Source organism: Staurois parvus, unplaced genomic scaffold (assembly GCF_062004578.1).
Source record: "Staurois parvus isolate SC_StPar_1 unplaced genomic scaffold, SC_StPar_1.0 ptg000682l, whole genome shotgun sequence".
Taxonomy (NCBI): Eukaryota; Metazoa; Chordata; class Amphibia; order Anura; family Ranidae; genus Staurois; species Staurois parvus.
In genome coordinates this window covers 2,037,301-2,063,114 of record NW_028318478.1, presented here as the reverse complement: position 1 = coordinate 2,063,114, position 25,814 = coordinate 2,037,301, and the positions used below count along the sequence as shown (strand labels likewise).

The following is a 25,814-nucleotide window of genomic DNA, read 5'->3' as shown; positions in this document are numbered from 1 at the left end:
TCCTGAATTCCCTTAGAACAGGGCATAATTAAAACTCCTATCAAATTATTTTGCTGTCTGTGCTCCTTTGGGGATATTTTTTTTACTTAAGGTATGTATGGGTCTACCTGATATGGCTGGCTTTGATGTATGAAAATTAAATCAAGGCAACTGCAAATATTTTACTTTTAGTTCAATTCTTTCTAGTCTAATTAAATCTGAATAGGGAAACCTGAATGATATTATCTAAAGATGTTGGTTTGTCTAATAAGGCAGTACAGAGAGCAGTGGAGATATACAAAATCTGGTGCCCATATACAGTAAAAAACAATCAGAATTCAGTTTTGTGATCAGGATTCTTGCAGATTATTTCTTATTGGCTTATGTTACTGCACTTTGACAACAGGCTTTGTTTATCAAAAATCCCACTGGTGTATATCTGGCCATACATGAAGTGAATTTCATCCTCTTTCTAATGAGCCAGACAAAAATCAAACAGTGAGTGGCCCTATCGGCACCAATCTGCATAACAGGCTTCAATTTAAGAAGCCAAGCATTAAATTGTCAGCTGAACAGTTCCTGCATCCAATCAACTGCCTGGGTGGAGAAATGACCTTACAAATCTGCCCTGGCATCAGCACTTGATCAAATTGCTAAACAGATAATGGATATGAAAGCAGTAGTTAGGGTTTGGGACTATAAATGTACCTGCTTGGGTATGATAACAAAAAGTATAACAATTCATAAAAGGAATTATTTTATTGTAGTCATATACATACTGTATACACACGATGAACATTTTTTAAATCAAAAGTATGGCTTGAAATATAACCATATATCTGAACACAGGATACTGGTTTAGAATGGCCGACGCGTTTCGTGGAAGAACCGCTTCCTCAGGGCATTGGATCTTGTTATACACAAACTAGAATTAAATATATGTAGTTAATAACATCATAGGAGTATCATAGTATTATAGACTACTATAATACTATGATTCTCATATGATGTTGTTAACTACATATATTTAATTCTGGGATCCTGTGTTCAGATATATGGTACATTTAGAGTCCCAAATCCTAATTACTGCATCCATATTCAATATATAGGGATGGTACCTCCAGAGGGCACATCAACCCCATATTCACCCTCCACATATGCACTTTAATTTTATTTAAACAGATAATAGGTAACCCAGAAACTATTTTCAACAGAATGAAGAAAATATGAAAAACTAAAGGTTAATGTCCTGGATTATTGTAATATTCTTTGTCCTCCAGGATCCTCTAAATTATGCTAATGGACAAAATGTGATTTGCATAGATTTTTGCATACATCATTACATATATGGCACTTTGTTTACATAAATGGTTTCCAGGAGAAGTACTGTTACTTGACTTGTAGTAGTTGGTCACATTTCCCTCGACGTGTTCTATCATGTTGAAGATGTTTTGTTCCAAGAAACTACTTTGGTTCCTAAGCATGTCAGAAACATACCCTAGCATTTAAAGCCATGAAAGTAACTCAATTAATTCAATCACCATGGAATACGTCAAAGCCCATGAACAGGATGGATAGGTTTAAACATAAATGAAAACACCCTGTTCTATTACACTATATAGTTACACAGTGCCATGAAGTTTGAGACAGGTTCACATGTGGATAAAGAAGAGGCTCTAAACAAGAGTGGGGGGGGTCATAAACACCACCCATTGCTCACATATATTGCCGTTTTAAAATTTCTACCCCAGCGATTTAACAATTTACACTTTCAGCCAAGTAACATGAACAGTTAATATATGTTGTAGACTTGAGCCGCATGCACTCCACTTGTTAGTATTCCATGCAACATGCAGCGGATCTTGTTACTCTTTCTTTATTTAAAGTGGTTGAGAAGGCTGAAGGTTTTTTACCTTCATGCATTCTATGCATGAAGGTAAAAAACCTTCCATGTGGAGTAGCTCTCCCAGCCCCCTCAATACTTACCTGAGCCTCACTGCGATCCGGCGATGTGAATGAAAGCCTCAGCTAACCCCAGTCTCTGCCTCCCTATTGTTTGTGACAGCAAGCGGGAGCCATTGGCTCTCGCTGTTATCAATCACAGCCAGTCAGCCAATGAGGAGAGAGAGAGGAGGCATGGTCAAGCGTATCTATTCACACACGGAGCAGTGGGTGCCCCCATAGGAAGCTGCTTGCTGTGGGGGCACCAGACAGGCAGGAGATCCTGCGAGGGAACCGAGAAGAGAAGGATCCAGGCTGCTTTGTACAAAACCACTACAGACAGCAGGTAAGTATATACATGTTTTTTATTTTAGAAAAAAAAAAGAACCTTTAGAATCACTTTAATCTTTCATGTCATATTGAACAAAGGCCATTTCGGGCATCTCCACCCATTTTTCAGGTTCACAAAGATTAAATAAAGAGAGAGAAAGAAGAACGGTGCATCATCCATATAGTTAAATGGATAGCTATATAGATAGATTTTGTCACTAAGCAATTTGTTAGGTGAAGATGTGATCTGGGACTATTGGTAATGTGGAGAAGATAGAAGTTGGTGTAATAAAGGGACAATAACAATGCCAATCATCTTAAGAGATAATAAATCATACAGTGGGCATTTTAATGGCTTCTAAGTCAATAATTTTAGTCCTATCTTTAAAAAAGTTTTTTTCTCTTTAATATTTCAGATGTGACTCCAACCGCTCCCCCTGCTGAGAGTTACTTCCCCGGCTATGCAGTAGCCATCATTGTTATGTGTATCCTGGCCATCTTGTGCATCCCTGTGTTTGTTATCCTGGTGAGTGCCATTCAAGCCAATAAAGAAGAATAGGAACAAAGACATGCTGATATTCTATTACACATACAGAACCACCTAGAAAACCATGAAGTGCTATATTCATTAATTGTGCATAACATGCTCATTAGTAGTAGGTACAACATCTTATATACATTGTGTAGCCATTCATGTTTAGCCTATGGAGAGAAGCAGGGGAGGCATGCTGCAGACATCTCCAGTGCTATCTTATATGTAAACCCCAGGGGCGGACTGACCATTTGGGAACTCGGGCCCTGGGTCAGTGAGGGGCCCCATGAGATGCCCCTGGTACCTTTTTCATAGGATTTTTTGGGTGTGGTTTGAGTGTGGGCAAGGACACAGGGGCCCCATGATCCCCTATTGCCCGGGGGCCCCATAAGTTCTCAGTCCGCCCCTGGTAAACCCAATCATTAAAATCTCATATAAAATGTAACATGTTAAAGCAATTTCAAAGGTCATTTTCATTTTTTTTAGTTTGCTGTTTTCATTAAAATATTATATGGTAGTAATAATATAATATATTAATATAATAATATATTAGTATATATAATTATATTACATATTTGATGATATTAATATAAAAATATAATAACAATGATAATACATTATTATATTAACCACTTGCCCTCCAGAGGATTTACCCCTCTTCCTGACTAGGCCATTTTTTGCTGTTTGGCACTGCGCTACTTCAATTGATAATTGCGCGGTCATGCAATGCTGTACACAAACAACATTTACAGGTGAAACTAGAAAAATTAGAATATCGTGCAAAAGTTCACTTATTTCAGTAATGCAACTTAAAAGGTGAAACTAATATATGAGATAGACTCATTACGTGCAAAGCAAGATAGTTCAAGCCGTGATCTGTCATAATTGTGATGATTATGGCTTACAGCTCATGAAAACCCCAAATCCACAATCTCAGAAAATTTGAATATTGTGAGAAGGTGCAATATTCTAGGCTCAACAAGTCCCACTCTAATCAGCTAATTAAGCCATAACATCTGCAAAGGGTTCCTGAGCCTTTAAATGGTCTCTCAGTCTGGTTCAGTAGGAATCACATTCATGGGAAAGACTGCTGACCTGATAGTTGTGCAGAAAACCATCATTGACAACCTCCATAAGGAGGGAAAGCCTCAAAAGGTCATTGCAAAAGAAGTTGGATGTTCCCAAAGTGCTGTTTCAAAGCACATTAATAGAAAAGTTATGTGGAAGGGAAAAGTGTGGAAGAAAAAGGTGCACAAGCAGCAGGGATGATCGCAGCCTGGAGAGGATTGTCAGGAAAAGGCCATTCAAAAGTGTTGGGGACTGTCACAAGGAGTGGACTTAGGCTGGAGTCAGTGCATCAAGAGCCACCACACACAGACGGATCCTGGACATGGGCTTCAAATGTCGTATTCCTCTTGTCAAGCCGCTCCTGAACAACAAACAACGTCAGAAGCGTCTTACCTGGGCTAAAGAAAAACAGACCTGGTCTGTTGCTCAGTGGTCCAAAGTCCTCTTTTCTGATGAGAGCAACTTTTGCATCTCATTTGGAAACCAAGGTCCCAGAGTATGGAGGAAGAATGGAGAGGCACACACTGCAAGATGCTTGAAGTCCAGTGTGACGTTTCCACAGTCTGTGCTGATTTGGGGAGCCATGTCATCTGCTGGTGTAGGTCTACTGTACTTCATTAAGTCCAGGGTCAACGCAGCTGTCTACCAGGAGATTTTGGAGCACTTCATGCTTCCTTCCGCAGGCGAGCTTTATGGAGATGCTGACTTCATTTTCCAGCAGGACTTGGCACCTGCCCACACTGCCAAAAGCACCAAAACCTGCTTCAACGACCAGGGGATTACTATGCTTGATTGGCCAGCAAACTCGCCTGACCTGAACCCCATAGAGAATCTATGGGGCATTGCCAAGAGAAAGAGGAGAGACATGAGACCGAACAATGCAGTAGAGCTGAAGGCCGCTATTGACTCATCCTGGTCTTCCATAACACCTCAGCAGTGCCACAGGCTGATAGCTTCTATGCCACGCCGCATTGAGGCAGTAACTGTGGCAAAAGGGGCCAAACCAAGTACTGAGTACATATGCATCCTTATACTTTTCAGAGGTCCGATATTGTTCTATGTACAATCCTTGTTTTATTGATTGCATGTAATATTCTAATTTTCTGAGATTGTGGATTTGGGGTTTTCATGAGCAGTAAGCCATAATCATCACAATTATGACAAATCACAGCTTGAACTATCTTGCTTTGCATGTAACACTGTTCAACAGGTAAAAAGTTTTGGGCATAAAATTAGCTAATCTTACATAATTTTGGGGTGCTGAAAACGAAAATGACCCTAAAAAATGTTGATTGGCTCTAGTTTCCATGATATATTCACCCATCTAATGACGTAAGCCATTCAAAATTATGATGCAACTTCAGCTGCATATTGCGCAATTGATACTAGTGACCAATAGAAAATTGCATGTATACTGAGATGATGCAATATTAGCCTTTAATTGCATCACTTCACTGCATAAAAGCTGCAGTATCTGTAGCTGATTGTAGTTCGACAGCGTCTTTACATTTCGTTTTATGCTTATATAGGCTACTCAGTAATGCCTCGAACTTGTGTGAATAAAGCAGATAATTTCTGCTATATCTGCGGTGAAATAACTTTTATCTCACAAAAAAGGAGGATAACAGGAATGATTAAGAAAGCCTACAACTTGTATTTTGGCTGCAAGATAGGAGACCAGGACAAGAGCTGGGCACCACATATATGCTGCAATTCTTGTGGGACGGCACTGGAGCAATGGTTGAATGGAAAAAAGGCATCTATGCCTTTCGCTGTGCCAATGATTTGGAGAGAGCCAACAGATCATGTTAGTAATTGTTACTTTTGTATGGTGCCTCCAATTGTAAAAGGGCTAAATAAGAAGAAAAAGTTATCTGTGCACTATCCAAATATTCCATCGGCAATACGTCCAGTTCCTCATGGAGAGGGGCTACCAATTCCTAAAGCACCAGAATCCTTCGTGGTTGAGTCAAGTGAGGAAGAACCTGAAGAGTGTAGTCACGTGCAGTTGTAAGAGCTAGCCCTTTCCTCGAATACAAGAGAAAAGCCAAGAGAAGCAAAACCGACACAAACTGAAGACAAAACTAGTGAGAATCCTAAGTATTAAAATGATTCAACTTAGCTTATGGCTATAATTTTTCTTGGTAATCCTATGCAATATATTATGCCATTTAGGCTTTGTTATGTAGTCAATATCACTTGCTTTATATTTGTGGAAAGACATCTATCTATATAATTGTGCATTATGTAGTCATTACGCCTATAGTAGAAAACTTTCCGTTTACAGAAAAACTAGAGCCAATTGACAAATTTCATTGTTATATTTGAACTCAGAATGTGAAATTCATTAAGAAATGGATCCTTTTGTTTCCAAAACTGGCAAAAAATAAAAATTTGAACAGTGTAATGAGTCTCATTTATTAGTTTCACCTTTTAAGTTGCATTACTGAAATAAGTGAACTTTTGCACGATATTCTAATTTTTCAAGTTTCACCTGTATGTCCCTTTTTTCAAACAAATAGAGCTTTCTTTTGTTGGTATTTTATCACCTCTGCGGTTTTTTTTTTTTGCGCTATAAACAAAAAAACAACGAAAATTTTGAAAATAAATTATATTTTTCACTTTTGACTATAAAAAAATATCAAATAAACTCAAAGTTAGTTTTAAATTTAGGCTAACATGTATTCCACTACATGTCTTTGGTAAAAAAAAAAATCTCAATACATGTACATTAATTGGTTTGTGTGAAAATTATAGCGTCTACAAACTATGGTATATATATTGGAATTTACGTAGCTTTTACTTTCTGACTGCCTATCACATTTCTTGAGGTGTAAAAATGCCAGGGCAGTACAAATCCCTCCCCAATTACCCCTTTTTGGAAAGTAGATATCCCAAGGATTTTGCAGAGAGGCATGTTGAGTCCATGAAACATTTTATTTTTTGCCACAAATTTTTTGAATATGACAATTTTATTTATTTGTTTTAATCAAATTTTTCACTTTAATGATATATTGCTCATGTATGCCATGGGTATATGTGGAATAACACCCCAAAACACATTATTTTACTTCTTCCGAGTATGGAGGAATGAAGTGATCAGTGAAAAATTCTATATACTGACACTGTAATAATGGCACTGGCTGGGCGATCAAAGGGTTAATAGGGGCGATCAAAGGGCTAAATGTGCTAATCTAACGTGTGTGTAAAATGTAGTGCTTTTACTCTGCGTCGTGTTCTCTCTTCTCTCTCTGGACCAACGGGTGGGGGGGGGGGCAGCAGGGGGCTCAGGTGCGTTCACACCCCAAAATAGGAAGTGACGCAAGATTACGTCACTTTGCCAAGAGCTGCTGCTCGGCCGCAAAATATGGGTAAGCGGTTGGCAAGTAGTTGAAAAAAAAAACTCTTAAAATTTTTTTTTTAAATTCTCAATATGGTATGTTTTTTAAAATGTTTTATTATTATTTTTAATACTTTTATCAGAATAATACAATGTGACCATAGTCACATTGTACTACTGTGGGGGGGGGGGGGGGGGAAATCAGGGATTTTCTTTTCTTTTTTTTTTTTACACTTTGCTTTGCAGGAAAAATAAAGATCATTTCTCCTGCAATGCAAAGCTTGCTGTCATGACCCTAATTCACTCATGGACTGTCATGAATGAGTTACATTTTGACAGCTCAGGATAGTGATTGACTGGAGCTGATCACATGGTACAGGGTGCTGTGACAGGCCCCATGTATCATGTGACAGCTGTGGGCCAATCACAGCTCACTAGGAAGAGGAGCAGAGCTGTTATTAATGAGATTGATTCATAACAGCTTTGCTTACATTGTGATCATGCGGTCACAAGTGGCTGCAAAAGGCTGCAGAAGATCAGCGGTGCTGATATCAAACAAAAGAGAAAAAAGATAACAGTACTTTATTTTACAAAAAAAATAGTAATTGTTTATAACAGAGTGCACTCTAAATACACAGTGCAAGCTAAATGTCCTTTAGTTATGGGTACGTGTACTTTAATATTCATAATAATAAATTGTATGAACTTACTGTGATTAATTTACTCTTTTCCATTTCTAGTCTTTGAAAACAGATATGTGCCTAAAACTCCGCCGTGCTTTCGCACTCAAGCCACCATATCAGCATATTGACGGCACAAGCTTTATGCCTAGCATTACAAACTACAGGGTAAGGATTACTTTTACCTCTAAACCTTTCCTCCTTTACAGGACTTTTCTCAGAGCTCCACTCCGTTGATAGTGCTTTATCATCATGCAATAGCCTGTCCTGGTTTTTAATGTTGGAGCCATTTAATTGTCCCAATGTGCATTACCTTTTAAATTATCTAGTAGTAGTGAGTGACATTCAGTTGAACTTGTTCTTTAAAGGATAAGTTCACCTTTTTACAAAAAATAATAAATGCAAATTTTTTTGGAGGTAAAAAAATGTGCATTTATTATTTTTGTTTCTGGAGCCTGTAAAGCATTGCACCAGCGATGTGTAGATCGCTGCTGCCATGCAGGTCTCCTGCAGACCTGTCAGTATATCTGCTACAGGATGTACAGTGGGCAAAATAATTATTTGATCACCTGCAGATTTTGTAAGTTTGCCCACTTACAAAGAAATGGGTCTGTAATTTTTATCATAGATATATTTTAAATGATAGAGACAGAATATCAACACGATACAAATGTTACTGTATAAATTGAGTTGCAGGTCAGTGAGTAAAATAAGTATTTGATCCCCAAGCAAAACATAACTTAGTACTTGGTGGAGAAACTCTTGTTGGCAAGCACAGAGGTAAGACGTTTCTTGTAGTTGGTTACTAGGTTTGCACACATCTCAGGAGGGATTTTGGTCCTCTCTTCTTTTCAGATCTTCTCTAAATCTTTAAGGTTTCTTGGCTGTCGCTTGGTAACTCAAAGTTTCAGCTCCCTCCATAAATTTTCTATAGGATTAAGGTCTGGAGACTGCTTAGGCCACTCCATGACCTAAATGTGCTTCTTCTTGAGCCACTCCTTTGTTGCCTTGGCGGTATGTTTTGGATCCTTGTTATGCTGGAAGACCTATCCATGTCCCATCTTCAGTGTTCTGGGTGAGGGAAGCAGGTTCTCATCCAAGATTGTACAATACATGGCCCCGTCCCTTGGCCTCTAAATGCAGCAAACTCCTTTAGCACCTTTGGCAGAGAAATAGCCCCAAAGCATAATGTTTCCACCTTCGTGCTTGACTGTAGGGATGGTGTTCCTAGGGTCATAGTCAGCATTTTTCTTCCTCCAAACACAGTAAGGCGAGTTAATGCCAAAGAGCTCAATTTTGGTCTCATCTGATCACAGCACTTTCTCTCAATCCTTCTCTCAATCATTTAGATGTTCATTGGCAAACTTCATATGGGCCTGTACATGTGCCTTCTTAAGGAGGGGGACCTAATGGGTGCTGCAGGATTTCAATTCCTAGGAGGGTGTATTGTGTTACAAATGGTTTGTTTGGTGACTGTGGTCACAACTGCCTTGAGCTCACAAGCTCCTCCTTTGTAGTTCTGGGCTGATCCCTCACTTTTCTCAAGATTGTCCTTACCCTATGAGGCCAAATCTTGCATGGAGCTCCAGCCAGGGGGGAATTGATGGCTATTTTGTGTTTCTTCCATTTGTGCATAATCGCTCCAACAGTTGTCACCTTCTCACTAAGATTCTTGCTGATGGTCTTATAACCCATTCCAGCCTTGTGTAGGTCTACAGTCTTGTCCCTGATGTCCTTTGACAGCTCTTTGGTCATTTGCCAATGATGGTAAGGTTTGAATGGAAGAAAAAGTCTGTGAATAGGTGTATTTTTTACACAAAGAATTGTCGTTAGGAGCACCTTCTTAAATTGGCAGGACAAATCTGTGTACCACATGAACACATAGCCAGTCTGTGGGAGCCAGAATTATTATTGGTTGGTAGGGAATCAAATACCGTATTTTTCGTTCCATAAGACGCACCTGACCATAAGACGCACCTAGGTTTTAGAGGCAGAAAACTGGAAAAAAAATATTCTGAACCAATGGACTGCAGACATAGTACAGAAAATGACCAGAGACTGAGGACACAGTACAGGAGATGACCAGAGACTGCGGACACAGTACAGGGGATGAGCAGAGACTGCGGACACAGTACAGGGGATGAGCAGAGACTGCGGACACAGTACAGGGGATGAGCAGAGACTGCGGACACAGTACAGGGGATGAGCAGAGACTGCAGACACAGTACAGGAGATGACAAGAGACTGCAGACATACTACATCATATAAAGTCCCAACAGGGCCCCTCCACCCAGAATATCAAATGATCTGACACCATACATCAAGGAAAAGGACTACAACTCCCAGCATCTGCCATTTTAACTTATAGAAGGCAGGGGGCGCACTGAGCTCCGAGGACAGGCCACACCAGCAGACAGGACCGGACTGTAGAGCAGGGAGCACACTATGGACACATGCCAGGAAAGGGGAGGCGCTGTAAGGACAGGCCACACCCGCAGACCAGACTGCAGAGCTGGGAGCTCAGTACATAGACATGCCAGGAGCGGGGAGGAGCTCCGAGGACAGGCCACGCCTGCAGGGTGGATCGGACTGCAGAGCAAGCTGGCTGGGTTCAGCGAGGGGACTGCCTGCTATGAAGAGCTGCGGGGACAGCCCACTGAGAGAGGGCAGGGTGAACTTCGGTGTCAGCCTGCAGTGGGATGGGACAGGCTGCACTGGGATGGGACAGCCGCTGGCACTAACACGGCGGCGGTGACAGGTGGAGGACTGGTCAGTATTCGCTCCATAAAACGCAGAGACATTTTCCCCCATATTTTTTGGGGAAAAAAGTGCATCTTATGGAGCGAAAAATACGGTACTTATTTTACTCACTGAACTGCAACTCAATTTATAACATTTGTATCATATGTTTTTTTTCAGGATTTTTGGTTGATATTCTGTCTCTATCATTTAAACTACACATATGATAAAAATTATAGACCCCTCATTTCTTTGTAAGTGGGCAAACTTACAAAATCTACAGGGGATCAAATAATTATTTTCCTCACTGTATGAGCAAGCAGATATACTAACAGAATCACTGAAATACCACTGTGCTTCACAGCGCTGTGGTAGTTCATTGAGAACTACAAGCTGACAGCCACAAAGGCTGTCAGGACTTGTAGTTCATTCATTCACAGAACACCGGAAGTATTTTTAAAAAAAATTGTTACAGCTAGCGGGGAGAATATCCCCCGCTAGCTGTCACAACGGGGAGCAGGGAGCAGCAGGGGCTGGTCCATTTGTACAGTAACAGGTTACATTCTGAAGAGGGATGTAACATTTTACGAACGGTAAATGTATCCTTTAATGATGAAGGCATTTTGCCACTCTTCCAAGTAGCTTTCCCGGGTCTAGTAATTGTCAGGAATATAACCCAGCAATTATAGCTATATGAGCAAAGTTAAATAAAAAAATATATTTAGTCTGCTTTTCAAATGCATTTCCCTGTGTTTTAACCATTTAAATACACTGCAAGTATAGAAAAATACCTGTTGATCTGCCAGAACTACAATAAACTCTTAAATCTTGTTTGGGCTGACAACACAATGCTTTTGCTACACTAACATTCCAGCCAAGGTTGTCAGCTGTGGCTGATAAACTACAGAATTCCATATATTCCGTACTGCTCTGTTCCACATTTTATGCACACATTGATTAATTTCCACCAAAACAATGCTGCTGCCTTTTCTCTGAAGCACATTAGGGTTGATTTACTAAAACTGGAGAGTGCTAGATCTGGTGCAGCTCTGCAGAGAAACCAATCAGCTTTCAGTTTTTATAATTAAACAAGCTGAAGTTAGGAGCTGATTGGCTACAATGCGTAGTTGCATCAGCATTTGCACTGTCCAGTTTTAGTAAATCAACCCCATTGTGTGTACGGAAGGGGCTCTTGGGAGATGTAGCTCTGGGAGTGTGCCTACGTCAGTTGGAACTATGGTTCCAGCAACCACCTCTGCAACCTTTTACAATCCTGATGTCACAGGAAGTATTTAAAGCTGTTTGTTCTTACAGGGACAAGGTAAAAGAAAAACATTATGGGACATGTTCTAGAGGGGAAGAGAAGGGTTGGGGTTAAATTTTGGAAAGGACTGGACATACACTTTTAAAAAAAGAGACATTCATTCAAGGACAGTAAGGTGCACATTTTGGACACTTGGTCTAGATAAGAAATGAAAGTGGCCATTTACATTAAGCTGAAATGACCATTCCAGGCTTTAGACACAGGTGGGTTGATTGACTAAAGGCAAATAGGCTATTCACTTTGCAAATAAATTTTTACTTTGCATGGGAAATTTTCCCCTAGCTTAATTAATGATGAGAAGCTCTGTTGATTTCCATCACCCAGTCATGCGCAAACAAAAGTACTGATTAATTATCCTTGTGCATGATTTTGTTATTTTTTGAAATGTGAACTTTTCACCGCATTTGCTAAGCTCTGGGAAAATTTCCCATGCAAAGTGCAAACTCCCTTGTAAAGTGAACAGCCTCATTCTCTTTAGTAAATAAACCCCCATCTGTTATCCACAAAGACATTTTAACACCTACCCCAGCAATCTGACAATTCACACCCAACATATTCCAGTCATTCATCTTTTGTTTCAGCAATCACAGTCAAGTTATGGATTCCCCTCACAGTACTGGGAAGTGATGGGAATTAGACACGGAGAGAAATAAAATCCTTACAGAAGTTCTAATCATTCCCCATGTATCCAAGACAAAATAAAATTGTTGTAGTATTCTAGGTTGAGTACTGTAAATCACTGCATGGCCTGATATGTGTATAATAGTATAAAATAATGTAATAAAATAAAATAATTAAAAAAAATTTTGTAATAGAAATAGTTATAAATATAGACAAGAAATTGTTGTTGAATATCAAATTTTGGTTCGATTTTTCCTAATTTTATTTCATATCTCCTCTAGACCCATGCATATGAACTACCACATTAATCACCAGCAAGTCTGTCTTTGATAAATGGATCGTACTCTGCTGGACTAATTCATGTATCATGATATTTTTGTTATGGACAATTGAGTTCGGATTTGAAGAAATATGGAAGAAATCAAAAAGACCATCCAACTTCTTCTTTTCTCTTTTCTTTGTCCAATAATTTACTCTTACTTATTTATTCATCTCAATCATAAAAACATAGCAATAGGTCAAGCACACAAAAAAAGCACAATGGTTTATTTTAGTTTTATTTTTTCATTTGATGCAGGTTTTGTATAATTATAATTGGTATTAAGACTCTCAGCCAGTATGATGACTACATGGAAAGGTCAGATCAGGTTAGAGATTTAACCACTTCCCATCCGGCCCATGCAGATAAACGGGCGGACGGGAGTGCTTTTTAAATGTCCCCCGGCATCCTTTGCCTGTGTGCACTCCCTGGAAGCGCACGGCCCCGGATCGCTGTACAGGACCTCTGTGTGAAGTCCTGATTCATGTGATCACTGATTGGCCAATCAGTGATCACATGAATAGTAGTAAACAAGATGTCACTTCCTGACATCATTGCTTACTACTTGTGAAATCTGTGAATGATCACAGAGGTCACATGGTACAAGGCTATTGTACCATGTGACAAGTTGTGACCAATCAGCTTTCACAGTATTTCTCAATGGCTGCAGGAATGCCTTCATGGGTGTAAAAGCAATCGGTGTAAACAAAGAAAAAAAAATCATCACCCCCCACAAGTAGTGCAGTGTCACTATGGTGACATTGTACTGCTAGGGTGACAGTATGTAAAAAAAAAAAAAAAAATACATAAAAAACAAATATAAAAAAATAAAAATGTAAACAAATTTTTAAAAAAAATTACAATTTTTGTTTATAAACTAATTTGGGCTTTTTTTTTTTTACTAAAAAGATAGACAAATACATTATGGCCAAGATTTATGAAGAGAGATTATTTATTTGCAAAGTTTTATAAGAAACACTTTTGACATTTTTGAAGTTTTTGGGCTTTTTCATTTATATAGCAAAAAACAAAAAAACCCAGTGGTGAATAAATACCACCAAAATAAAGTTTTATCTGTCTCAAAAAAATGCAAAAAAATTCATATAGGTACAGTGTTGCATGACCGCGCAATTGTCAAAGTGTGATAGCACTGAAAGCTGAAAATTGGCCTGGACTGGCAGGGGGTGAAAGTGTCCGGACTTGAAGTGGTTAAACAGTGCTACTTTTATTATTTATTTTATATGTTAATTTATAAAATCAGTGGATTACAGATGATTTCTAGAAAAATTATAAATCCAACACGCTATCCAATGGGAGAAGTAGGCGTTGTCTATTAAAGAAAGTTAAAAGAAATCATGTTATAGAAAAATAACTTTTGTAATCTCTTTTGTTACCTATTGCAGTCAAGGCTCCCATCTACACTTTGTTTTTTACTTATTTGTACTTCATTATATGTAATGTTTGTTAGTTAATGGAGGAGTACTACATTTCTAATAAAAACATTGTAAAATTGTCATTTATATACAGAAATTACCAAAGGCAATAAATGTATTCCAAATGCATTTAGCTAAGTATTGAATTGTTTTTATATGGTTGAACTAGATGGACTTGTGTCTAACAATTTGTGCTAAAAAAATAGGTTTCAGTTGAGCACATTTACAAATATTATGTGGAAGCCGCTCTGCCTCATCAAAGCCCCTCAGTGTAGTGTGGCCACTATCACTAGTCTAAGAGATTCTCCACCTTGGAGCAAATATAGTATTGAAGAGATAGGACATGCCTAGAGATAGACCATTCTGTAAAGGCACAGGGACCTTTAGGGAGGAATGGACTACCTCCAAGCATATGCTCCCTCAATTTCTTCAGTGCTATATATTCTCTAGGATGGAGGCTCTCATAGTTTAGAGTTGGGGACCACACTACACAAAGGTGCCTTGACAAGCCAGTGTGGCTTCCACACATTTGTTTATCCAGATGCATGGCTAAGAATGAGCGTGAGAGAAACACTGGATGCAGCTGCTCAATGTAGCTGCTGCCCTGCAGTGCTGAACTGGATAACAGCTTTTATCAGTAAGAGGAGGGAGCTGCTGAGCTGAAGAGTTCATTAGACTGAGTCAGGAAGTGATGCAATGTGCAAAAACTGTAGTCCAGGAGAAACACTTTTGTATAATTAAGTTCTGGAACTACATTTCTCAGTGACAGATTCCCCATGGAAGGGAAAGAGCTGCATTTTCCCGAGCTGTACAGGACACAGCTTCCTCTTATTGTGAGGGGGGACTGGAGAGTGCACATCACTTTCCAGTGTGCACCATCACTAATGCATATCTGCGGCCTGAGTGGGGTCCGGGGCACTGAGTTTGGGGTTGCGGACAGGGTCACCTGGGTGAAGAGCAGAGAGTGGACTAATTGCTGTGTGACACCGAATGGGGAGCTGCTATATCACTGGGACTGGTGAGCTGCTGCTGTGGGGATTAACTGTCTGTTGCTAGAGAGGCTGAGCCCTTTAGGAACTGACCATACAGCCATCTAGTAGCCTTATTTGATGCCTGTAGGTGTGATTGGGAATGTACAACTGGGCCCCAATGCTAGCCGGCTGAAACGTTAGGACTAAAGACAGTCCCTTTACAGCTGCTACACAGAGACCTTTACCTGTTGCTTATGCTAAGCGATACCTCTCAGGGGACATTGCACCGTATCCTAGTCATTCTCCTAGAGTGCACTCTAAACTAGTTATAGTATTGCTATTTACATTGCAGTCAAGGCATATATCCACTGTTTATTCCTGACATTGCTGCCTCATGAGTTAATTCTAGTCTAGTGGTACATGAATTCTATTCTAAGTTACCTTGGCATAGTGAATATACTATCTAGCAGACTTGTGGACGGGGATTAATACACCCACTTGGGGGCACTGGCAATAATGCTCACTAGTGCCTACCTAAGCAGGCAGAGACCACAGTCATGTGAAATCAGCAAACTTAGAAGCAAGCATAACTCTTGGTGCAATTAAATCTGTGCGCGATACACTTCACAGTGATTCACACTTAATTAACTGGACTGAGACTTCTTCCACCCGGTGCAGCACTTCTGAGGGGATACTGCAAAGCCTATATCCAGCCCATCCATCAAGTCACCTCACATCCAGTGACAACTTGAGACTTCTAGCATTAAGCACAAACTCTACATGTTTCTAAGCTTTTCCACTCCATTTTTCTTAAAAGAACTTCAGACCAGGCACTCTTGGAACTTTTAGAAAATTTACTTGAAACTTCTTGCAGATACAGAACTAATGTAAGACAGTCTTTCGAACGTCTCTACACAAGAGAATGGCTATAAAGTCGCTGATGCACCCACTTTGCTGCACAAATTTTACCCAGATTAGTCAGAAACTTGATGGAGATGTGAGTCTGATTGCGGGACACAATTACACATTTGGTGGTCATGCCCACACTTACAATCTTTCTGATCCGAGGTACACTGCACCATCCTACAGGTGACTACTTACAACTTAGACTTCACACGAGCCCAATTCTGACTTCATCACTCTTCCCTATCCCACAAATATTATTTTAAATCATTAGCCATGCACATGGTTAATGCTGTGACACAATGTATACCAATCCACTGGGTATTACCCCCCCCCCCCCCCCCCATATCAAGGCATGGCTCCATAAAATTATAAAATTCACAAAATAGCGGAGATGGAAGAACTAATTTATATAGCCTGAGGCTCTCCACCCACATTTTCATCTAAATGGGACAGTTGGATTCACTTCCAAACAACTGTAGAACTCTCTCACCTGACACTTCAAACTAACCACCTAATATCCACTGGCCTTCCCTGACCACCTAATTCCTCCCCACCGAGTTTCACACAGAGATGGAGGAGAAACCTGGCCCCTGACCACAATCCCCTGCACACCACTCTGCCCCCTCACCACCTTATCCTACTAGAGGGAAAACCAGACAATAGTTATCCCCATAATAAGGAGAAGTAAGAGTTGGTTCCTCCTCCCTCCCCCTTTTCTCCCCATGTCTCTCCCCCCACCTCTTTTTGTTACTTTTTTCTCCTCCATCCCTTTCCCCTCCCCACATCCCATCCATTGCAGAACATGCATCCTCTGCTTCTTCAGACCAAGAAGTTCACCTCCACCCAATCTTATGCTCCAAGCAAATTTTTCACAACCGTAAGAGGTCCTCCCTCTGCCCATTACCTACAAGGTGCCAAATTCTACCGCTTGAAAAGGTACGCACTTCCCAGAATACACATTTATGGCCTGTTTTGGCTTTTCTAATCGTAGAATTGGCTTCTTAGGAACCATGACATGTGTAAGACGAGCCTCTCTTCTGTGAAACCTGGGCACTTCCACCACCCTCTGCTTTACAGGCCTGCAGTTTCTCCCTCCTTTAGCCAATCATTCCTTAAGACACCTATCCTCAATCTAAAGTTATAACTCTCTTGCAGAAGGGAGACCCAGTTTAGAATTTTCCAACTGTATATACAGGTTTATATTGCTTATCTATGTTATGTTGCTGAGATCAGCATCTTACGATACTTCCATCTTATGTTATCTGTATTTCACTGCACACATTTTTGGTCATGTACAATGTAGGTTATATCTTTGATTTCTTCTTGTTTCAAAATAAAAATTATATGGTAAAAAAAAAAAAAAAGACAGGCTTTCACAGATCCCTCCATACAGAGCTCTAGTTTATCCTAGCTAAGGCTGCCCAGTTCATACCTCTTAGATAAGAAAGTCTTTCCAGCAAAGTCCATAAATAGTCTTCAGTACCTTGACTGGATACTCCCCCCCCCCCCCCCCCCAAAAAAAAAAAAGAAAAAAGAAGAGTAGAGTTACCGGTGCCTGCAGCCCTCCTTGTACTTTCCCATCCTACACCCAAGCACCCAGCTAAGTTGCCTACCCTTGTATTTATAGCCCACCAAAAGGGGGCAGAGCAATGAGCACGCAGGAGTTAGCAGCCTTAACCCCTTCCTAACTTCCAGACATCCTTCTAGACAAGAACTCACTAAAACATACTTTATTACAAACACAGTGCAAATTAACAACATGAGATAGTATGCACCCCAAAAGTAGGCACCAACCTACAGACGGTGTCTAAACCTACCTCCTGCATTCTCAATGCTCAAACCACCATTTATTCTAATCCGTATCAATACATTGGAGTTCACTTACCACTAAATACTCTTGTCACTATTTGCTGATACGAATTCAAACACAAGTTAAAAAGGTATCTATGTTCGTGCTCTTATAAATTCTTGGAGTAACTTTCATTCAACCAGGTGAATCGAGGCGCAGGCCAGAGAAGCCAAATTACCAAGTGGCTCCTGCGGGGGGGGGTGGAATTTTACCCATAAGGACTTAATTTTTCTTTTTTTAAGTTCTTTACCAAAGAACATACTATATATATATATCACATTAATAATTATGCCACCAAAATTAGTGTGTGCTGTAAATTGCCTCCAGCATTGTACCGGTTTCTTCTTGCCAGAGGCTTTCAGTTTACTGCTGCTCAGGGCTTTGGGCATCAGAAAAGTATAGGCACCTTTTTTAACATTTCACATAGCTATACCTGCAAAAGGGGCCAGCATGAAGTGATCAGAACTTAATTTTCTGACTAAAGTTCCACTTTAACGCAAATTGTTACACATTATTATTATACAGGATTTATATAGCGCCAACAGCACTTTACAATATAAAGAGAGACAATACCGCAAACAATACAGTTCAATACAAGAGGGTTAGGAGGGCCCTGCTCCTTGGTGCTTACAATCTAAGAGATAACATTCAATTTCTAAAAACTATATAGCCCATGGTACCTTGCTGGCTGCAAGCTGTGATTCCTGTACTGACTCCGCCTCTTGAGAACCTCTGTAGTTCAGTAGGCAGGCTCTGTGAAATGTGTGAGACGGCTGTGCCTACTCACAGGGCATAGAGAATACGAGTTACAGAATTGAAGGAAGTTAAGGTGTAGAATCTTCACAAAGCAGGTTAATAAAAACTTCAAGATTGCATAGATTATTAGGAATGGGCTAATAATTTATTTCAGGTACTTCTACAGCGCCGTCACTTTACACAATATAATATATATATATACACACACATATATACATATATATACACATACACACACACTGTGTGTATATTACATTCACATCAGTCCCTAACCCTCAAGGGGTGTACAATCTAAGGTCCCTAACTCATTCATACATACACATATTAGGGCCAATGTAGACAGGAGCCAATTAGCCTACCAGCATGTCTTTGAAGTGTGGGAGGAGACCAGAGGACCCAGAGGAAACCAATGCAGGCACAGGGAGAACATGCAAACTCTAGGCAGGTAGTGCTGTGGTTGAGATTCGAACCAACGACCCTAGTACTGCCAGGTGGAAGTGCTAACCATTTAGCCACTGTGCTGCCCGGTAAAAAAAAATGGAAAAACAATGTGGAAATGCATATATTAGTTTACATTTAAGTTTAGATATACTTTATTTCAATCTAATTCACTGTAAAATGTCATACAAACATCCTGTGGATAGTGCACTGTAATGTGTGAATTGTGAATACCTCAGTAAGGGGCAATACTGGACACTTTTAACCCCTTCCTACCCAGGCCAATTTTCATCTTGCAGCACTGTCACACCTTGAATGAATATTGCGTGGTCAGGCAACACTGTACCCAAACTTTCTTTTGGTGGTACAAAATCAAATATATTTATTACTTTTTTGTTTTTTTTATAAATACACTGTGACCAGAGTAATATAATGTTACCATAGTAACATTGTACTACTCTGGGGAAGTGATCCATATTTTTTTTCCTTTTTACACATTATGATTGTTTATAGCAATGAATTTCATTGCTAGAAACAAGCATTATACTGAATGAAATAAAATCAGTTTGTTTTGTTGTGATAAGCCAAAGCTAAATCACATGACACAGATGGGCTGTGGTCCAGTCTGTACCATGTGATCATTGTAACCAATCACAGCTAGCAACACAATTGTTTACAATGGATGGCATGAAAGGAAGCCATCCACTGTTTACAATTTTCATGTGACCTGCTGTGGTTGGTCACATGGTACTGACAGCAGGCCAGTACACAGATCAGTCATCAGCTGTGTCCAATGGATACAGCTGGTGACAGATCTCACTGCAGCACAGCCCCACAGGTGCAAAGGAGGCGGCGATCAGGGAGGACGTCATATGATGTCCACCTATATCAATGAAAGTCCCGCCCAGCAGTCATTTTACTATAGGCTAGGTGGGAACTGGTTAACCGCTTAACGCCCACCCACAGTACATTTACTGCAGCAGGGAGCACCCGCTGTGCAAAATCACATATATACATACATACAGCTCCGGCTGTCAATCACCAGGTACCGGACGGTGATTACCTACCAGCGCCCGGCAATTGCCGGCAAACACCGACAGCCCTCCTCCCTCTCAGTTTGGGCACACTGATCAGGATGGATGAGCACAGCCATCCCGGTCAGTGTGCTTACACTGAAGCACACTCCCCCCACCCCCTAGTAAAACACTCCCATCACACAGTTATCCCTTCGATTGCCTCCAAATGTAAACCCCTTCCTCCCCAAGTGCCATTAGTAGTGCTTTTTTTTTTTTTTTTTTTTTCAGCACTGATCACTGTATTGGTGTCACTGGGGATGTTAGTGACACCAAGTCAGTTCTCCCCCAGTGTCAGAATGCCCACCGCAGTCCCGCTATAAGTCGCTGATCTCCACCATAAGTTGCTGATCACCACCATTATTAGTATTAAAAAAAAAAATCCCAGTATCTATACTACCATTTGTAGACGCTATAACTTTCCGTTAAACCAATTAATTTACACGTATTGGGATTTTTGTTTTTAGCAAAGACATGTCGTAGAATACATTTTTGCTTAAATTTATGACGAAATTAGATTTTTAATTTTTTTACTGGGCATGTTTTATTGCAAACATTCCAAAATATTGTTTTTTTCTCAAAATTGTTGGCCTTTTTTTTATAGTGCAAAAAATAGAAGACGCATAGGCGATCAAATACCGCTAAAAGAAAGCTCAATTTGTGGGAAAAAAAAGGACGTAAATTTCATTTGGGTACAGCGCTGCATGACTGTGCAATTGTCAGTTAAAGTAACGCAGCGCTGTAACGCAAACTGCTTCTGTAACTGCTGAGGGACCGCCCTATAGCGGAAATACTGCTACAGGGTGGCCCGGGTGCGCAAAATCACGAATATATACGTGATTCGCGCTCCAGTGGTTTTCATGCATTCTCAGATAGCCAGTCAGTACACCAGTAATACCATTTAACCCCTTGATTGCCAGGAACACGCTCACATACTCAATAAACCTCCATTGCTAGTATAGTGTCTGAACGGATCAATATCTTTAATCAGATCAGCACTATACCAGCGTTCACATTAGTATAGCGTCCCCAAAAATGCAGCGTTAGTGGGATCAGCCCCGGCACCTGCGTTTACCTCCCCCCTTCTCCATCCAGCAAGTGCAGTGTCAGTTGGTCCGTCACTTGATACATTGCACACACATCCGCAGTTTTAGTAGAATCAGCACCCGTACTTCCCCCATTCACTGCCTAAACCGGAATTCAGATGGAAACAGCAAATTTAACTACTCCCCTTGATTTTTTTGGAGCTGTTTTTCACGGAATATGTATGCATTGATTGTGGATCAAAGCAATGTATATGCACAACAGTTTATCACCGCTAACCCAAACTCAAACCTTGCCAGACTATTCGCATGGACACCCATTACGGTTTTCGAATTTACATTTTTTTTTAGCCTAACCCTCAACATGGGCATTACTAAAAAAAATATGAATTGCGGTTGTATTGGTCCACAGCCCTGATTCATCATATGCCGTGTTCTCTGCTGCCATGGCCAGGCATAGATATGAGTATGTGTTTTATGCATTTCAACGACAATACACTCTGTCATCCTCGGGGTAACCCTGAATTTGACCGGCTCCACAAAATTCAGCCCCTTGCAAATCACCTTAACCAAAAATTTGCAGATGTCTATACTCCCCAGCAAAAAAATCTGCGCTGATGAGTCCCTCATTCATTTTTCTGGCAGCCTTGCATTCAAACAATTTCTCCCCAGCAGATATGGGGTCAAGATGTATAAGACCTGTGAGAGGGCAACAGGCTATACATAGAAGTTTCGGATTTACGAGGGAAAAGTTAGTCACGTGGAGCTGCAGGCATCATCCTGGTATCGTTTTTCTTTCAGCCGGCGATCGGCTTTCATATAAAAGCAATCCTAGTGGCTAATTAGCTGCAGGATTGCTTTTACAAGCAGCGGGAGACAATGCCCCCCCTCCCCTGCTGCCTTCCACAGCCTTCTCGGGCAGTCCCGGGCCATCGCGGGGAACTTGAGAATTCAGCCGGTGTTTTTGCCAGATGACTATAGAGCTTATTGGAGACCGGAATGGTGCCAATCATCTCTATAGTCTAAGAAATCAGAAGCTATGAGCATTTCATCACTTCAGTTTTGCAGGATATAAATGAAAGGAATTGAATCTCGTTCCCTTCTGCACTGACTTCCGTCAGCCCCTGGCATCGACCAACAATTACCTCGGATCCGGAGTTCACCTGAGACACAAAGGAATGGCAGTCAGACACAAAGTAGTATCTCAGAATGAACTGAATTTATTCTTCCGTGTTTAAACTTATATATGAAACTTAAAACAAAGCATAGAAATATAAGAACCAATCAATTGACAGGTATGCATTTAACCAATTAGAATATTACATACGTCACTCATGCCCAATCAGTTGGCATATACAGTCATGGCCGAAATTGTTGGCACCCTTGATATTTCTCCAGGAAATCATGTATTTCTCACGAAACGTATTGCATTAACACATGTTTTGCTATACACATGTTTATTCCCTTTGTGTGTATTGGGACAAAACAAAAAAAGGGAGGAAAGAAAGCAAATTCGACATAATGTCACACAAACCTCCAAAAATGGGCTGGACAAAAGTATTGGCACCCTTTCACAACTGCGGATAAATAAGAATGTTACAAGCATGTGATGCTCCTGTAAACTCACCTGGGGCAAGTAACAGGTGTGGGCAATATAGAAATCACACCTGAAAGCAGATAAAAAGGAGAGACGTTCACTTAACCTTTGCATTGTGTGTCTGTCTGTGCCACACTAAGCATGGACAACAGAAAGAGGAGACGAGAACTGTCTGAGGACCTGAGAACCAAAATTGTGGCAAAATATCAACAATCTCAAGGTTACAAGTCCATCTCCAGAGAACTAGATTTGCCTTTGTCCACAGTGCGCAACATTATCAAGAAGTTTGCAACCCATGGCACTGTAGCTAATCTCCCTGGTCGTGGACGGATGAGGAAAATTGATGAAAGATTGCAACGCAGAATAGTCCGGATGGTGGATAAGCAGCCCCAAACATGTTCCAAAGACATTCAAGCTGTCCTGCAGGCTCAGGGAGCATCAGTGTCAGCGCGAACTATCCGTCGACATTTAAATGAAATGAAACGCTATGGCAGGAGACCCAGGAGGACCCCACTGCTGACACAGAGACATAAAAAAGCAAGACTACAGTTTGCCAAAATGTACTTGAGTAAGCCAAAAGCCTTCTGGGAAAACGTCTTGTGGACAGATGAGACCAAGATAGAGCTTTTCGGTAAAGCACATCATTCTACTGTTTACCGAAAACGGAATGAGGCCTACAAAGAACAAAACACAGTACCTACGGTAAAATATGGTGGAGGTTCAATGATGTTTTGGGGTTGTTTTGCTGCCTCTGGCACTGGGTGCCTTGACTGTGTGCAAGGCATCATGAAATCTGAGGATTACCAAAGGATTTTGGGTCGCACTGTAGGGCCCAGTGTCAGAAAGCTGGGTTTGCGTCCAAGATCCTGGGTCTTCCAGCAGGACAATGACCCCAAACATACGTCAAAAAGCACTCAGAAATGGATGGCAAAGAAGCGCTGGAGAGTTCTGAAGTGGCCAGCAATGAGCCCAGATCTAAATCCCATTGAACACCTGTGGAGAGATCTTAAAATTGCTGTTGGGAAAAGGTGTCCTTCCAATAAGAGAGACCTGGAGCTGTTTGCAAAGGAAGAGTGGTCCAAAATTCCGGGTGAGAGGTGTCAGAAGCTTATTGATGGTTATAGGAAGCGACTGATTTCAGTTATGTTTTCCAAAGGGTGTGCAACCAAATATTAAGTTAAGGGTGCCAATACTTTTGTCCAGCCCATTTTTGGGGTTTTGTGTGACATTATGTCATATTTGCTTTTCTGCCTCTGTTTTATATTTGTTCCAATACATACAAAGGGAATAAACATGTGTATAGCAAAACATGTGTTAATGCAATACCTTTTTTGTGTGAAATACTTGATTTTCAGGAAAAATATCAAGGGTGCCAACAATTTCGGCCATGACTGTATGTTAATTATTAGTATATGCGTCAATGCTTGAACTTTCAGACACCTTCAGAAAGCAGACAGTTCCTTTTTACCGTTGGCCTAAAATTATTAATACACTTTCAACAGGATGTAGCTCACCGCAGACTTTCAGTCTTAGGCTTAGTTAAGGGAAAAAGGGGAAGTTGCACCTGGACAAGGAAAAAAAGAGGAACTTCCTAACTCCTGACAAAATACCGTTTAAAACAAGAAAATCAATTCTTTTAAAACACAGGCTTGAAATGGATGCTGATTCTTAAGATGGAAGGGCTTTGGCTCAGAGAGACAAGATGGTGGAACATCAAACTTAGGGGCTAATCCCTTCAATAAACAGCGCCATTTGTAAATTGGGAAAGCATCTGATCACACCAATCTTGGTGAGATTAGATAATGTAAGGGCAGAGGAAAGATCTAGAGGTCTGATAGACCCCAGATTTCTCAAAAAAAATAACATATGACAATGCCCATTGAAGTTATAGGGGATATTTGCATTTCCTGTGATAGCATTAAAAGTGATCAAAAAAAAAAAAAAGCACCCTCACCCCTCTCCCATGTGCTGGAGCGTTGCTGGAGCCAGTATGGAAACAGCAGTTGCACCATGCATGTGAGGTAACGCCGCGACCTTCAGATCAAGGGCAGTAATTCTAGCACTAGACCTGCTCTGTAAATGTAAAATGGTAGTTTGTAAAGGCTTTTAAATTGTTGCCTATAGATATTAAAATTGAAAGCAGTTTGTCACCATTGCAAGGGGCATGTGCAGTTTTAAAGCATATCATGTTTGGTAACTATTTACTCTGCATCTTTTATAGGTTATGAAATAATTGGCTGATATGTGTTTTTGTGCATTAAAAGTAAAAAAAAAAGTGTTTGAAAAAATCGCTGCGTGAATACTATGTCACATAAAAAATTGCAGCACCCACCATTTTATTGACTAGGGTGTCTGCTTTAAAAAAAATATATAATGTTTGGGAGGTTCAAAGTAATTTCCTAGCAAAAAAATACAGATTTTTCATGTGAACAAAGTGTTAGAAGAGGCTTGAGCTTCAGGCTGCTAGAGTGAATGATGTGTGGCATAAACTAATGCTGGGCATAAAATACCCCCACCCCCAAAACTACCCCTTTGTGGAAAGTAGACACACTAAGCTATTTGCTGAGAGGCATTTTGATTTAATAGAAGAATTTATTTTTTTACCACAAGTTTTTGAAAATTACAAAATTTTATTTCCCCACACAAAATTGTCACAAAAAGGTCTTTATTTCCTCATTACACTTCCAGACTACCTATCACAGTTTCGGAGGCCCTGAAATGCAAGGATACCACCAACCCCCCCCCCCCCCTCAAATGACCCCTTTTTGGAAAGTAAAAAAAAAACAATAAGGAATTTAAACAGAGGCATGTTGAGTATTTTGCAGATTTCTTTTTTTATATTTCAAAATCCTGAGAGAAAAAAAATTAGAACAAA

General features: G+C 40.4%; 1 protein-coding gene across 1 annotated transcript in view; it reads left to right on the top strand.

The window, feature by feature from the left end:
* Positions 1-14,435, top strand: part of LOC149447528 (uncharacterized) — a 97,005-nt gene extending 82,570 nt beyond the window's left edge. Inside the window, exons 18-20 of the mRNA XM_089652378.1 lie at positions 2,667-2,776; positions 7,931-8,038; positions 12,836-14,435. Coding sequence (XP_089508504.1) covers positions 2,667-2,776; positions 7,931-8,038; positions 12,836-12,862 — 245 coding nt within the window. The 3' untranslated portion in view covers positions 12,863-14,435. The remainder of the gene's footprint in view (positions 1-2,666; positions 2,777-7,930; positions 8,039-12,835) is intronic.
* The last annotated feature ends 11,379 nt before the right edge of the window (positions 14,436-25,814 follow it).